Genomic DNA, 17,773 nt, shown 5'->3' on the forward strand with positions numbered 1-17,773 from the left:
TATTAATTAACTTACCCTCATTTTTGTTTTGATTAATTCTGAATTTGATATTACTTTGTATATCAATTTGTTTCCTTACTTTTCATTTTTGTTTATTTAAATTTTGCTTTTGCAAATTGTATTATTTTCATGTTTTGTTACTATCTTTGTAAATTCGTTTTCATTTTCATATTATTTGCAATCAGTTGTTCACGGCCTTGCTGAAAAGCAGCATTTAGTTTAAGGCAGGCTTTTTAGCTGTCACTACTTGAATACAATTTCTTTGCAAAATTAGACCATTTTCTGTAAATTCTTCCTCAGCTTTTGCCAAATGATTTTCAGTTTCAAAGATCACAGTAGTACAGTAGCACTGTGCACTGCTTCCGCCTGCATGCGGATGTCTACCTTGAAGTTAGAAATTGGCCTGTCTGCTGCAATTGATAAATGGCACATTGTATTGTGAATCAACCGAATAAGACAAAGCTTAGTGATTTATCACACAGCTGGTAACAGTATTTACAGATCATTTCATGGATCACTGTGTGACAACAGTCATATCATCGAACCAGTGGATCAATCAACGTCTAAGCTTGACTTGCGTTTAAACGCAAGTCAAAAAATCAATCGCATGTTCCAAATGCGCGCTGTTGATTGGTTGAATATCAAGTTGCGCGTGATTTTTAGAGTTGCGATTGATTGCAACTCTTTCTGCAACGGGCCCCTGGACCCATATCATCATAACTTACCAATACATTCGTGCAATCAATATGAAGTTGATCTATCAATGATGTTGGTACATACTCTTCCTATACAGTCAAACAATTTGTAAACCTGATAATGCCCTGAGCATATTTTTTATGCATTTCTTTACAGCATCAACTGAAACTTGAAGCTCAAATTTATAGTCAAAATTATAAGTCACAATACAAAAACATTCAAATAGTTACCACCATGGAAGAAAAGCCATGTTCAGAGTGGCTCAGCAAAACTATTGTCAAGACAGTATTGAAGAAGCAAGAAACTTTTTTTTATTAAAAAATGACAGATAGATCTTAGAATCACAAACAAAAATTACCCATTCCCTCCAGAAAAAAACAATTAACAGCAACAACTTCAACTATAAACAATTACCACTGAATGATATCATACTCCTATTACCATCTCTAATCTTCTGTATTAAAGGCAAGCATATAGTAGTCTTGGTATAAGGCTCTGCATATATCAATATCTACACATTAAAAAACACATATAAATAAATACAATAATTTGCGAGATACTTTGATTATCATAAGTCAGAGTAATTTATCCTTGACCTCAAGCAGTACCAGATAATAGCAGTAGAATTAATCCTCAATATTTCAGGCAATCATCATTCTAAGAATCAATATCTCAAGCTATTTTTCCTATATTTGATCATGTCAGAAGTATTAGCGGTAATAGTAATAGAACACTGTCACATATTGTGCTCTCATAATTTTACAAAATTTTTATTACATTGGCATACTCATTGCATGATAATGGCAGCAGTACTAATAAAAATAACAGGCAGTGCTACCATTTTAAGAACATTAGATTGCATTAGCATACTTCTTTGATTTACTAATGGCAGTAGTACGAGTACACATCCTTACATTCTATAATAAATATCTGAAATCATCGATTACTGAATTCTTTGATTCCAATAGGCATCTGAATTTCAGTAGCCACTGAGTCAACAAATCCTGTTCACAGTTTACATGGAGTCATGGATTTAAATATCAGCTCTCTTCCCACCTGACCAGGCCAAGAGGACAGGTGCAATCAACTTGGCGAGAATGCCTGATTTGTTCTATTTTTTTCATGAAAAATTAACTTGCTGATATCTTTGCGGCATCTAAACAAACAGTTTAAGAAATCGTCATTCTTTCCAAAAATATAAATATCACTCAGATTCATGGTCATTTACAAAAGTTATGGCAGTTTTACTGCAATACTTTCTCAGCGGTTTCAGGAAACCCTCTTGTTAACCTCGAGTGTTTTTGAGGTCAACTCAAAACAAAATCGGCAGATAATTGCACCTCTCCACTACGTCTGTGACAAACCGAATTTACCTCGAGTTCCCTCCATCGGTAGTTTAGAAAACTAAAGGAAGTAATGCAATGACCCTTTAATTGTTATACATGAAGCACTGACTTTGGGTATGCTAAGCATCATCTACTACAGCCTTGTTCACCGGGCTAATGTCGCAACTGCTCCCTGGAGATGTATTAATGATCTTTTCATCCTGTAATTCAAAAAGATAAGACAAAAAAAAAGAAAGAGACACAGAATTAATGAATACATCTTATTGAGATGGGTTAGGAATTATCATGCTGTCCAACATATGGAGTATTAATGCATCCAGCCCTCGCAGTAAGCCCTCAGGAGGGCAAGGCGGTTTTTTTTTTAGGGCACGTGTGAAATTGCCTATAAATAAAGGGCACCTATGCAATTCTGTGATTTTTTTTAGGGCACCTCGGCAATTTTATAAATTTGAGGCCACCAATGCAATAATTTAATAATTTTATGTCCTTTTGTTTATTTGAAATTCAGTCCTCTACATTTTTTTTTCTTAACCACTTGCCAACTGCGTGAGAAAAAAAAAAATTACTTGCCCGAATTTTTTATTATTTTCTATGTTTTATTCCTTTATCATTATTTTTTAATCAGAAGTACAACTCATTTGAAAGACCTACATAATAAAACAAGAGTGTCGCTAAGGTGAGCACATAATACGCCCGTCTGTAACACAGAAAATCAAGTTTTGGTCAAGCAAGAAAAGTGGAAGGTGGCGACTTCACCCTTGACCTTCTGACCTCAAAATCGTTAAAATTGCTGAGAACTATGCTAGCATCATACACACCAATTATATGAGCCTAGGTAAAGTTCAACTAAAATTATTGTGTTAACAAGGACTTAAGAAAGGGTAATATGAAAACATATCACTGTGATCTTGACCTTTGACCTCAAAATCAATAGGCTTTGTGGGATCCATGCTAATATCATACACACCAAGTTATATGAGCCTCGGTTAAGTTAAACTGCAGTTAACGCATTTACAAGGACTGCAGAAGGGTAAGATGAAACCTTTTCGCTGTGACCTTGACCTTTGAGGGTGGGGGCAGGTGTGCATGATTGCCCCCTTGAGATTGTCCACTTATTGTGTAAAAAAGTTAGTGCAGATCTTGGTCATGTAACACTACTAATACCTCTGTTATTTTTATTGAGGGAAAAAAACATTCCAATACAAGCATGGTCATGTTATTCCTGATCAATTCTTGGACTAGCCTCCACATAGACTATTTTTTTTTATATCGTGAGTGGGTGGTGAAAAAAGTGGGGGACTGGAGGATGGGGAGGGGGTGGGCAAGGGTAAGGGTAAGGCACCACCTTCTGTGTCTGTCACAAAGAATACTTCAATCTACATGAATGAGTTCTTTATTATGAGAAATTGGACTTTGGACGGCAGGTGTCCTCACTGATCTGGGTCGATTCATTCATATGCGCAGGTGCACTTGGAAAGATGTATAATACAAGCCTTGATTTAGGAAATATTTTCCATTAAAACAATAAACTGAAAGTTTTCATCTCAATTTATATAATTTCTTTTTACATAGAAATCAAAGAGAAGGTTTAAAAAAGAGGCCTACTTTCATTTGTGAGAAAAAGACAATACTCATGACCCTATGTTTAATAATTGAGACCCTATTGAGATTGAATTTTCTAAAATGTGTTTGCCTTAGAATTTCTGCACTTGAGTAAGCTGGAGATCACTCTAAGTAGGTCAACTATTGTGATTTTAATTGACGTGATTCCAAACGAACGATTAATCAAGGCATTCCATTGTTCTTTCAGGAAATAATCAAATGGTAAATATGACATTCGTCCAAGGCCTTTTACTGATGTTTTCTTGGATCTATATGCATCTGAATGTTATTGTGCTTTACTTTAGCTTGAGAGGGCATCAATGGCGGTTTCATAAAAGGGCATGGCAGTTGACTGATATCGATGATGAGTAAAATTTAAGGGCAGCACAGCCACTGTTGATGGCACCGACCGCGATTGCCGTCAGTTACTGCGAGGGCTGAATGCATCATTAAAACACCCAATGTAAATAATAATATTCTACAGGATGTCAAGAGAAAAATTCACTCTACTTCAGAAGGTTAAAGGAGAATGAAACCTTTGGAACAAGATAGCTTGTGTGAAAACAGAAAATTCAAAGAAACAGATCAAAGACAGTTTGAGAAAAATCAGATAAATAATGAGAAAGTTACGAGCATTTGAATATTGCTTTCACTAATGCTATGGAGATCCTCAAATTGGCAATGCGACAGAGACATGTGATGTCACTTGTGAACATCTCTCCCCATTATTTTAGTATATATTTCGCTTAAATTGCCTCTTTTATCACATCTATCAGTAGATCATGTATTCTTTCTATAGGAGGGAATGTAATACAGATTTTTAAAGAATACATCATGGATAAAGAGTTTGTATCACCATATGAAAAAGCAAAAAGAGACATTTTGAGGGTATTTTAAAGTCCGTCAAAGGGAAAGTTGTTCACATGTGACATCACACATCCTTGTTGCATTGCCAATGGGCAGATCTCCATAGCATTAGTGATTGCAATATTCAAATGCTCATAACTTTCTCATTATTTTTCAGATTTTCTCAAACTTTCTTTGTTCTTATTCTTTGATTTTTCTGTTTCGAGTCAACCTACTTGTTCGAAAGGTTTCATTCCCCTTTCGCGTATTTCATACTATTAGATTTTAACTGACAATACTACATAAATACGAATATCAAAAATTCTATCCTGGCCCGCAAGTATTTCAAGGCATGGATAATCCTCCAAGGTTCTTATTTACTATGGTACACCTGTGTCAAGTGCAAAAAGATGAGTTTCTGACAGGAAGTAAATGACAGCAAGGCTAGAATTTGAATTCAAGATAGATGAAATCACGATTCCATGACAATTGCCATAATGGAAAAAATCGCTCAAGGTCACATCCACCCCAAGATAAAGTTGATTTCAATAAATATATATATATATATGATTTAAGATTTGGAGATCCCTCTATATCATCAATTCTATGAAAAAAAATACAAAGGAAATAGTGTATGAAATATGATTGGCTAACTCATTTGGATACGTGTCCAAGACCCTTTCACACAAAGCTTAATGTTTGATCGTGGGACTGTATTTTATGATTGATTGCATTGATCATTGCCTTTGATCAGCTCCATGATCACTCGTAGTGCTGTATGTTACAGGACCCTGGATTTACAAATGAATATTTGCGAAAATATGCAAACTAATAATGTAAATATCTCTTAAAACATTTTGATGAAAAAAATATTTCAGTGCTATACTCTCTAATTTTTTTTTCTCAAATCAATTTTACTTTGGGGTGGATTTGATCTTATTACCAGCAAAATCTTAAAATCTCACCAAGGACAATGCAGATTTTGTGTATTTGTGCACTCAATTCAATATGTTCAATGAGAAATAATTAAAAAAAAGTAGATGCTCATTTTAACAAAGGGCACTGAATATATGGTTGTTGCCGTGATTTAGTAAAGTTTGCCAAGAGGAATATTTTTTACATGCATTATTGAACCTTTCTCAGTCCACACGCTGAATGAGGCACAATTGTACATAAAGTCTGTTCAGGACTTGGTTCAAACCCCCCCTAGCTAAATTCTCTGATGGAATTCAGGACCTATAAATTCGGGGTTTCTTTTTTAAATTCCTTTAATATTTTTTTAAAACATATTTTTTATTCTGAAGTGCCATTGTTATGTAGATAGATATGAACAAATTGTGTGTGTTGGAGAGCAATGTACAAGAGCCATAATTTAGGGTGAACAGTTGTGATTTTTTTCAATTAAACAATAATCTATTTCCAATACAAAGAAGAATAGACATACTAAGTTTGACAACTATTAAATTTTCAATCATAGCATTAAAAAAAATGCAGCAAAGCTTAATGTGCACAACAAAAGGGGCGTTTTTTTCAACCTGACATAGCTTGTAATTACCTTTTTTTTAGTTAGAGTTAAAGCTATTTTTGTTTTCAGTTTGCAAATTGTGATGAAATATTCATCTTCCATTGGTAGTTCATGTGAATGATCAACTGCCAACAACCAATTACTTAATTTTACATTTTCTTAAAAACTGTTCTCTAAAATCACTTCTTGAAGTTTTACCATCAACAAAGAAAAATATCACAGGGAAAAAGGTCCACTTATCTAAGTGGAGTAGGGGTCTAAGTGTTTCCCGGTTATAGGCTACATGTACATCTTTGGTTTTGCAAGATTAACCTGATTTCATTGACTTGATTTCAATTGTTTTGAGTAGGATTTATTCATGTTTTGATGATGTAAAGTTGACAAAATCTTTCTCTTATGATTAAAATAAACCTGCCACCAAAAAAAAATTGTTAATCATTTGTACATGTTTCAATGGAAGTGATTAAAATCAGCCAACCCTGTTTCTATATCCGAGAACAAGTGTCACAAGCCTCTGATTAAATAGTACAGTAAAAGACATTATCACTGGTATTATTTTCAACCACTCTGATTGAGGACAAAAGATAATAGAAGATGTGCATCAGTTCTTCATATATTGACTTTGGTTATTTTGAGATTTTGCCTCAAAATTAATATCTACAACAATGGGGTCAAACAACTTAGAACTACTTGATCAATAGAAGCTTCATATTCCATTCTACATCATTGGCAAAAGTCCAATGATTCAGGAAAAGAGGATGATGACGTAAAAACTTGTATCCACCACAAGATCTTGTCACTTGTTGGAGATTATCTCAGAAGTGAAAAAAAATCCTGCGAATTGTGGCAGTTTCTTGTATTATTAATTAGTTTCTTTTATATTATCACCTTCATGGGTATGAATTACATCAGATTGTTAACAATTTACACCTACTTAAAGCAGTAGCTCCCCCTCACAAAAAAAAATTGTTGTAAAAATAGCAGAAAACATGATAGAAAGACATTGGTGAAAGTTGGAGGAAAATCCATCAAAGATTATGAAAGTTATTAGAATTTAAAGTTTATGATTTGTGTTGTCAAAATTTTTATTATTATTTTATAATGATTCTAAGGACTAACATATTTCTTCTCTCAGTAGCACATGTGAAATAATTTGTCTGTTGATATTGGCCTACTGAAGATACATTAAAAGCCATTTTCCTTTTTTTTTTTAGAAAATGACATTTTATTGATTTTTTTAAATTCACGATATGTGGGAAGCTGCTTGCATACGATGTCAAATCAAAAGCTTATAATTTTAATAACTATTAAAATTTTTAATGGATTTTCCTCAAACTTTCAATATTTTCAAAATATTTTTTTTCTGCTATTTTTACAATAAACTTTTTGTCAGGGTGAACTTCCCCATTGATTGCTTTGTGACTTTCAATTATAAAGTATTGCAAATATGTCAAATTTGATTGGATGAGTTGTATTATATGGATGCACAAACGATATTCTCAATGATTTTCATTAGAAAAGTTATAAGGTCTTGTGAAGATGTCACAACCAGGGTTCTGCAACAGAAAGATTAGCTACCGATTTTATGATTGATTTTAATAATTGATTGTACATCGTTTGTTCTAAAATCAGTTGCTAGGATTTGTGGTGGAGTCTGGAAACACGAATTTTGGAGATAGTTGACCCAGTTCTAATAAATAATTTGCAATGTTTGCAGAAACATTGCCTCCTTCTTGCTTGTCTAAGATTGCAGATTATTCCCTCTTTGAGTATAAAGTTTAATACAACACATACATAGAACCTTAACAGCTGATTGAATAAATGCTTGTCAAATGATATACAGAGGAAACAGTTATAAAAAGCCAACACATTGACATGCAATAGTCGACTATTGCACGCTCCAGCAAAAGAGCCAGCAGTGCAGTATTTGACTATTGCACCTTCGAGCATGGGAGCAGGCAGAATAATAGATTGCTAATTCAACATGCGTACCATGGTCTGCATACACTTGCATGCATGTACTTGCATCACTGCGCTGCATACACCATGTGTTAGAATAAAATTTAGCAAAATGAAAGGCTAAAGAAAGGCCTGAGCAGATCTATGTCGATCTGGTCCTTTTTCCTATTTTTTTGTTAATTGGTCTACGTTGGATTATGCCTACAGATCAAATGTTGTATAACACAGATATTCAATGTTTTTTCATTCGTGCGACCATTCAAACATTACATTTGGTGGAAGTCGAAGCTGTATTTTCAAATCTGTTTGATGTCGTTGAATAAGCTCTTTCAACTTGCACACTCATGTAGTATTCAGAATGATTTCACATTGAATATTTGTATACTATTTCTGCTGGCACTGGAACTATTCAACAGAGCTTGGACAACAGATTTTAGACTATCAAAATGCAGGTTGATATTATCATTATGTGGCATCAGGTGTTTTATTCATCTTAAAATTGATTTTGACATTGGTTTTATGAAACCTCCCCATAGCATGAATTTTGTATCATCCTTCATCATTAATGATTAATAACTTTTCTGCCATAAGTTTGATTTAGATTTAGAGTCTCATTAATATCAAAATGATTTTAGTTGATGAAAGAATCTCCTCTGCTATGATATTTTGGTTAAATTGCAGCCAGTGGAAATCCTGGAGGATATTACAAAGTTTGACTATTCCACTTATAAAGACAAAGAACTCAAAGTCATGATACGACATCAAATAAACAAACTGAATAAATAACTAATAACAAGAAACAAAACGTGACATAGAAATTTGACTACCATAGGCACATCATGGAATTCAATAGACCAGTTCGGTATTACCTCATGTGCAATTTTGGTCAAATGACCTTTCATTTTTTGCATTATGATAGGCAGATTTCAAAGCTAGATATTATGTAATCATGCCTTACATGCCTTACCTATGAAAGTATTTGTTGCATTTTTAGTTTGAATGTATTTAGAAATTGCTATGACAATGTACTTGGCAAACTGTGAAATACCAGTCGCTAGTGCACGCATTGTTTTTTTTTTGGGGGGGGATCTTATGAAAAACAAAATTCAAAAGAATATATGAATAATCAGGACATCAAAGTTGGTGCTTATCTCATTAGATATCAAACCACCATGTCTCTTCTTTACAAATGACCTTCTTCTGACCATGCGCAGAATGGAACTCTGAACTGGCTTATTGAATTGTGTTTCTACATGGAAACAAGTGTCACAAGTCTCTGATTAAATAGCAGATTACAAGATATTATCACTGGTGTTATTTCAACCACTCTGATAAAAGACAAAAAATATAATAAAAAATGTGCATCAGTTGACTTAAGTCATGAGATTTTGCCTCAAAATTAATATCAACAACAATGAGGTCAAACAAATTTAGAAACTACTTGATCATTAGAAGCTAAATACTCCATTCTACAACATTGGCAAAGGTCCAATGCTTTAGGAAATGAGGCTATTATGAGGCTATCTATTTTTGTGATCAATTTGAAAAATTTCCACCATGAAACTGAGGTCAATATGCGAATCTGTTTTTTATTTCAAAGTTTTGACCGAATCCAGTCTTAAGCTAATATGCACAATCTGTTTTTTATAATCTTCAGCTGACTGTTAAGAATGTAATCATTTATATACTTGTGGAATTTTTCTTTGTTTCAAGTTATCACAATTTATTGATGGATGGACAGACAGGTGTAATATGGCCCCTCCAGAAAACATCAACAGGAACATGAAATGTTTTGGTGAACTTTGCTATCCACTCTTGTATTTATATTCACCCCATTTCATGACATTCTTTATGAAATTCTCCCGTTCTTAAAAACCTCTAAGTTTGTATGACCTGACATAGCAATAATACATGGAGACTGAACTCCGCAGATTATGGTTTATTACAAGAATGTGTTTTGGAGAAAAGAAGAAATATTTCTAAAAAGTTGAACAGTTGCAGTGGAACCAGGGGGGGGGGCTGAAGCCCCCACTTTTTTTCAAAACCATGTACAAAAATGTGAAAATGACCACATGATTGTGATTTTTAGTATGTTCACCCCCCCACTTTGAAAACCGTTCCGCGGCCCCTGAGTTGCACGACTAGTCTAATGGATACAATTTAGATAAATATGTGTGCTCTTTAACCAAACTATACTTCATCTCTATTATTGTAAAGAACATGTAACAAAATCTCACCTTTTCTTCTGCCGAAACAACTGGAGGGTGAGCTATTCGCTTACCACAGGAAATGACAGTTAGAATGCACATGAGAACACCTATACTAAAGATGATCCATTTCACGATTAAGGCAATATATGCTGTTAAGACAAACCCTGTTTCGTAGTATCCAACTATCGTATCATCTGCTTCAACACTCTAAATCAGAAAAAAGAGATAGAAGGGGGGGGGGTTCAAATTAAGTGGATTAATAAACAATCATTATTGTACAAAGGATGACAAACATTGACTTCTAGAAAAAGTGGTATAATAACTATTTAGTTTCACTTTCAACTGAAGCAAAATCACATGTTTAAATGCTTTCTTCATCTTTTACCCCAACTCTCAATGATAGACTTCAACATCCTCTCTTTTTTTGTTTGTTGACAGATCAGTTTCTATTTCATGCACAGAATCCCATCACGGTATGTATTGAAATGATTATTGCTGGATATAACCTGTCAGGGAAGGGAAAAATGTATGCCTTAATGCCATTCAGCAAAAAAAGGGGAGTGTTGGATGCACAGATACCATGACAAGTGGTTTATTGAAAGAGCCCTTGTAAAAGAAGCTTTGTCCACTGTAAGTTTCACTGCTTGGTCTGAAGTGTAACAGCATGGATAAAAAACTAAACAAACAGACAAATCAATAAAAGTGGTGCACCAACCTGCTCAAACCATAAAACTGGCATCGCCATATTGCGGACATTCTTGACCTCTCTGAAAAACAAGGAATAAAACCCCCTAAATGATTATGAAATTCAACTAAATATGAAACATCAATGTTGGGCTGATAAAAAGTGGGGGGGGGGGGGTTCATAAAGCTGCACATCAATTAAGGCCTGTCTTTATGCACAAACCTTATGAATAAATATCAAGATTCTCAATCATTTTACTTGTATTGAAATCCAATCAAGGCATATTAAAAGTTTGGTTGCAACATTTGTCTGTGTTGGAATAATAGGACAAATTGGGGTATCTAATAATGATATGAACTGGTCACCAGTTGTTAATACAATTTTTTGTACCTTACAAATAGCTTTTTGATATACCAACCTTATATCTCAAAAGGGAGTGTAAATAAAACATAATTGTAACATTGTAGCCAATGGAGTCTTCCCTTTGAAAGGCCTCATTTCTTGAGATAAAGTGATTAGAATCTCTGAACGGACATTAGTTGATAGATTAACTAACTCTTTAAAGGGATACAAAGTCAACAATGGCCCTCCAACAAGTTTAAGAATGAGATGCAAAGTCATTTAATTGCTTCAAAGGCTTTACGAATCAAGGTATCAAACAGAACTATCATAATTATGCCATAAGGTTCAGAAGGTTCAATGTCACACTGAAATAAAAGCATAAATTACACTTGAAATGGATGGGTAGGCCTTTTGAAATTTTCAGGGCAAGGCCACTCGTTTTATAATAGGTCACATTTCTGACTTACAATGGAAAGCTCAAATCATGCAAAAAATAACAAAGATTAAAGGGAATTTGCGGCCAATCAAAATAGCATCTAGGCAATGGAATTGGACGCCATGCGTGAATTTGACAATTCAAATCATTTGTGTAACATTTTACTCCTCAGCATTTTAAAATAATCAGTGATGATTTTGTAGCCTATTGTGACAAACAACCCACGATTGGACATTTTGAGTTTTATTTAGTTAACAAGCAGATCCTAAAATGTACAATCAACTATAACCAAAGCAACTAGAGGTTCCTATGATACAGAAGAAAATAAGGGTTGGAATTGAAATGTTCATAAATGTGCATGTACAGTGCAAGATAAGTTCAAAGTTCTACAAAAGGCAAGTTAAAAAACACTCACGTTATCATCCGCAAAGGCAATGTAATCATGCTGATCTGCAATCTCATTTTCAGAACATACGGCATGCCCATTAACTAAAAAAAAGCGAGAACATAAAAAAAACAAAGGCAGGATTGGTCAAAAGAGGAAATAGGAAGGAAATATTAACATTCATGAGAAAATTTCAATTGTAATCTACAAAAAAAAAAGAACCCTTGAGAGTCATGTTGGCCCAAATTCACAAAGGTGGTTTTGAACACGAGGTCTGAATGAAGTTTATGTGGATTTCAACCTTTCATATTGCTTAAAGGTATAGCGTACGATTGGCTGATCTCAGAAAGGGCAATGAAACAATTTAAAAATTATTACATTAATTGAATACCTATATTATTGCTTATTTTATCACGGAAAAGAAGCTTGCATAACTTTTCTATTTTCATGATATTGAGTCGTGAAACATATATTACAGCGTCTTGGTTAAGTGAGATATCTAAACACACGCCCTCTTGATTTAAAAAAATAAATTGATATTAGAACTCCTTTCGAATCATGCATATTCATTACAACCTTTTACATATTGATTAATACGTCATGGCGCATGCGCAGTATCAACAAATCCCATATCAACAACTTGGATATCAATATTGCTAAAAGCAAAGCGCGAAATATATTTTTAAAAATTTGAAATAAACCAATGTCACAATTTACCTTTAATCTATAGCATAACTTGAGAAAGTTTTCTACATGTTTATTGGATGTCTGCCTTTGTAACAGGGCTTCGATTAATTCATGACTGTAAGAAGGGTTACAGCATTTATGAGCCAAATTTATGTAGATAAATTAAACAAACAAATTCGGAACTTGCCCTGACAAAAGCTGCATTCACTATCAATCTTGTTGTAATCATACATACTACATGTACAACCTTAATCAATGTATGAAATCTAAATAAACCATGAATTCATGCCAATGATTCAAACCATCATTTGTTTAAAAGAAGTAAAATGCATAACAAGCACCAAACATTCATTGATAGGCACATCATACATGGTAAGAAGAAAGGTAAAAAGAAAGAAGATGAACAAATTGATAAAAATTGAGAGAAATTCCAGTAATAATGTTGATTTAGAACAAATATTTTACAGAAAATAAAGTGAAGTAACAATCTAAATGATTGACCTATGATGTATAATCATTTTGTGTCAAGGTCACTAAAGATGGAGAACCAGATAACACGCACAATCTACGCCAACAGTTTGAAGCAAACATTTTATCATGTGAGTGTAACAAAGGAAATAATTCAATGTTTTCATACAAAAGGAAGTCAATATTTCATCTCTACATTTCTTATGCTAAGTTTTCCAACTGCTCGGCAAATTCATAAGTACAAAAGCTTTGTTCATGGGGTGAATAACTGGTGGTAAGCTATAACATCAATGTTTGTGGTAAGATTTCTTTGTTGTGTTAAGCACAGTGATTTAATAACCGATTCACTTTAACGCTCAATGGAACATGAATTAGATATTATTGTTAACTTACATGAATTGATTTCATTCCCTGCACAAACAATATTGTAGTCGTTAGAGCTCTTTGGAGGTACAGTTGTACCAAGTCATGGGAGAAAAATTTATTAGAATATAGACAGATATAAATTGGCTGAAGATTTGATGCAACACATCAAATGAGCTAAGAATGAATTATAAACCAAGCCAATTTATATATGTATCTACTAGCTATTCCTGTTCTCTTTTATGGTAAAAATAAATAAATAAAAGACACCAAAACATGGAACAATCCAACTTCAAATCCGCCACCTCTCTCCTGTCCCATGCCCCTCATTTTCCCCTCAAACCTCTCCTTCCTCCCAATAACCCATCTATTCCTCCCCTTCCCCTCACCCCTCTCCTCACTCTACAGTGCGTATCAAAACAAAGTTTACACTTTGACAAAGCCCTGTGAATTAAAATGTATACAACATGTGGGTATTTTTTTTTCACATATAATCTTGGGTTTGGGTCTCATCTATCCAATAAAATTATAAGTTTTGACAGAATATTACACTTGAGTGAGCGCTGTCCATTTTTGTAAAGCTCGCAGAAATCTGTTTGCACAGAAATGCTCGTTTTCACGCTGTGTCAATGGGAAAGGGCGAAATCAAACTTACCCTGCGAAACATTTCCCTTGCACTTTTAGTCAATTGAAATAAAACGGATACATTCAAGCATTTTGTAACAATTTTGCAACCCAAATTGAAATTTCAACACTTAGTAAGCACAACCTTTACCCTAAGTTTGTGCCAGCTGGATCTGAGGACATAACTCTGAATCTGAACAAAAGTTTATATCAGACATCTCCAGCATTTTTTACGAAGTTTTTATTATTTAAAGTGGGTTTACATTTCATTTTTAATTCAATACTTGCTTCTCCACACTTTTCCCAAGCTTGACAATGATTAACAAAATGAAAATCAAGCCTAAGCCATTTCATGTAAATCACAGCTCAGTGTAAAGCAAATATCGTCAAGATGGCCTTGATGTGTGGGGAGTAGGGTGGGGTGCATGCACTCTTCGAATTGTTTTTGGCAAGGAAACAAGATGAAAAAAAAAGGTAAGAGATATCTTCAAATCAATTTTACTAGCTAAATTTCACATGTTCATCATGATTAAGGTCTACTTTTTTTGCATAACTATTTCAAAGTTCTGCGCAAATCATTATTCACTAACTTTTCAAAAGTAAGTGGTGCTCACTGAAGCGGAAATATTTTTCGACAGTTATATCGTCATTTGCTTAAATGGATCTGTTCCAATGTTAAAATTTTGAAAAATCTTCAGGACATTACAAATGTATTATTTTACAGGATATTTTCTAAGTGCAAACTTTTTTTGATACGCACTGTATATCCCTCTCCTGCCTTTTCCTTGTCCTATCCTCTGTCCACACTACACCTCTCTCCCTCCCTACCATCCAAAAAAGAAATAGTTTTAAAGTTGGGCAAATTAAGTTACCACTGACCTCTCTGGATAGATTCAAATCTTACATGAGACCTACAATTGGATATACTTACTGGTTCTACTTCCATGTAGTGCTGATGGTATTTAGCTTGTGGGTTCAAGCCCCCTACTGCTTCATGTAACGCTGGGTCCCCCTGAAAGAAGTGAGGATTAGATATTGCTGAAGGAGAACCTGTGTAAAGAGAGATATAGATGCCATTTCACAAAGCTATTTGCAGATTCAAATGACTCTACAAGATACTGGAATGTGAACTGCTTAAATATGAGCCAAGAGTGTTCCATGACTATACAGTATGTCAAACAATTCCAAAATATGAAGGCAAAATACACTTTTCCCTGAAATCAAACTTAATAAGAATTTTAAAAATCCACATCACTAATTTAAACAATTCAGACCCACACATCTGGCTTGACAAATTCACCTCGGTTGAAAGTTTGCACACATAAAGAGCTCCCCTGGGTAATCATCATAATCAATATTCGCTGAGACTGACCTACAAAGCCAATGATACTAATGTTCCAAGTACAAATGCCTCACATTTATGTCTGTACAATTTAAATTCAAATTTGTACATCTTACAAAAGCATAAATAAACAATATGTATTCAAATAGTGACATTTACACAAAGATATTGAATATAACAATGACAAGTTTTGAAATCTCATCTCCAATTAATCGTGTTGGATAATATGTGAATAGCAACTTCTTTTAAATACAGATGGATCTTGTCTCATAATTCCTGAAGGACCACACAGGTCGTGATCTTTGCTACAGAATCCATCATGCCATACAATAGACTCACCAAAGCGACATGGATCTTGTCTCATAATTCCTGAAGGACCACACAGGTCGTGATCTTTGCTACAGAATCCAGCATTGGGCGGGTAGTCTGTCCCGTTACAGTACGTGTAATTGGCTAGAACAAATTTCAGAAGAGGCACCTTTTTGAAGACTGTATCTTGTTCATAAATGTATGGCACAGACCTGGAAGAATGAATGATGAGAAATAGCAACAAAATAAATTGTTGGAGGCGATCATTTCAAGATGATTGTCTGAATTAAACAAATAAAGTAATAAGTAGAAGGAAACAAGTGGAGTGCCTCTGGCAGTCTCGCCTGCATTAAGCAATTCAATATAGCAGCAGTGCTGACTTAGTATAAATGTATGTGACATGGTTGAGAACCTCATTTTCAGCCTAAATTTCCATTCCAAAGCATCACCAATTCAGAAAGTCATATATATTCCTATTTTTTCCTGTTCTGAGATTCTCAAATTTGTGACTTCTTGTTCCAATGCATGCCCATCATGAACTACGGAGCCTGTCGGAGCAGTGCCATAGCAGAGGGCGCCCGAAGCTCCCAGCATGCCCGCAGTTAGCTTGCACTAGCTTGATATGAATCTAGCAAGATGCGCACACATTTTCTTATATACGGTAGCCGCTACCAATTATCTAATGAATTCCGAAGACCCCCCTGTTTTATGAAGTCAGTTCCAGAGCATTGCATATTTAGCAATCGTTGATCCAAAAGCTGTTCTGGAGACCCGTTATAAGACAAAGATTTAGTTCCAGAGCCCCCTATTTTTCGCCTTAAGCGCAGCAAGTAGGTATCATGTTATAACACAAGTATCCCCCCTGATTGTTTATTATACTGTATAGTATTGTCTCTCGCATATACAATTTCCAATATATATGGCTTGATGCATAATGAAATTCAAACCAAACCAAAATAGGTACTTAAATAACTGCATGCCCTTTATCTTCTAGAAGTTCTTTAAGGCCACATATCAATAATGTAAGATTCAATTGTGCATTTGTACTCATAGATATTTCAGAAAATATATGTGAAGCATTTCTTGAAGATTCAGTCAAAACTAAACAACAATTCATACGATTCGATATACAGGGTTGGTGAAATCTGAAGTTTATATTCCAAATGAAATCAATCTTGGCTAACCTGGAGTGATAATCACTAGATTTAGCATGTAGAGATCAGGGGCCTGTAACATAAAGGTTATTGATTAATGGCCTATCAAGATCATCATTGCATGCGCATATTGCTCAGCAGACTAGGAACAAATCAAAATTGTTCTTTAAATTAGCGATTAATCACTAACCTTTCTGTTATGGGCCCCAGGGGAGCATTTCATGAACGGACTTGTCGGATGTCTTATCTGACAAGTTGTTTTAGGGTGCGTTTATTCGAGATTTTTTTACCCTAGAATCATGATTCAAATCACAATTCTGCAGAATCACGATTGCGTTTAGTCGAAAGTGGAAATAAACGTCTTTCAAATCACAAACATGAAACACGGAAAAAGGGGCGTTTGGAAAGACGTTTCTGTAGAATCACGAACGAAAAAGGTTGTATAAACAATATCGTGATTTGAATCATAATTCTATGACGTCACTGTGTCGTGCTTCTTCCTGGTTCGACTCAAAGGCGCGCGCTGTGTTTCGTGCAGGTGAATTTTCGTGTCGCAGTTTTGCCAGTGTACTAGTACCGTTATGCAATTGTCACGTGCGTTTAGGAATTATCATTCTGTGTATTGTACCCCCGGGGTTGTACTGTAGCGTCATTTGTATATTTCATTGTTTTCATCAATCATATCTTCAAGTTCCAAAGGCACAAATTGGACTGACGACGAACTCAGGGCTCTGCTTGTGCTTTGGCCTGAAGCAAAAGCATCCCTTACCGGGATTCACAGAAATAAGACGATC

General features: G+C 34.6%; 1 protein-coding gene across 1 annotated transcript; it reads right to left on the reverse strand.

Moving 5' to 3' along the window:
* Positions 1-652: 652 nt before the first annotated feature.
* On the reverse strand, positions 653-16,061 carry LOC121419110 (scavenger receptor class B member 1-like). The gene is made up of 6 exons (XM_041613425.1): positions 15,856-16,061; positions 15,106-15,224; positions 12,063-12,136; positions 10,900-10,951; positions 10,212-10,391; positions 653-2,242 (listed from the first exon to the last, which is right to left on the reverse strand). Exons 1-6 carry the CDS (start codon positions 15,878-15,880, stop codon positions 2,162-2,164), a joined length of 531 nt encoding a protein of 176 aa, XP_041469359.1. The 5' UTR covers positions 15,881-16,061; the 3' UTR covers positions 653-2,161.
* Positions 16,062-17,773: the final 1,712 nt, after the last annotated feature.

The sequence above is a fragment of the Lytechinus variegatus genome, chromosome 7, assembly GCF_018143015.1.
Source record: "Lytechinus variegatus isolate NC3 chromosome 7, Lvar_3.0, whole genome shotgun sequence".
Taxonomy (NCBI): domain Eukaryota; kingdom Metazoa; phylum Echinodermata; class Echinoidea; order Temnopleuroida; family Toxopneustidae; genus Lytechinus; species Lytechinus variegatus.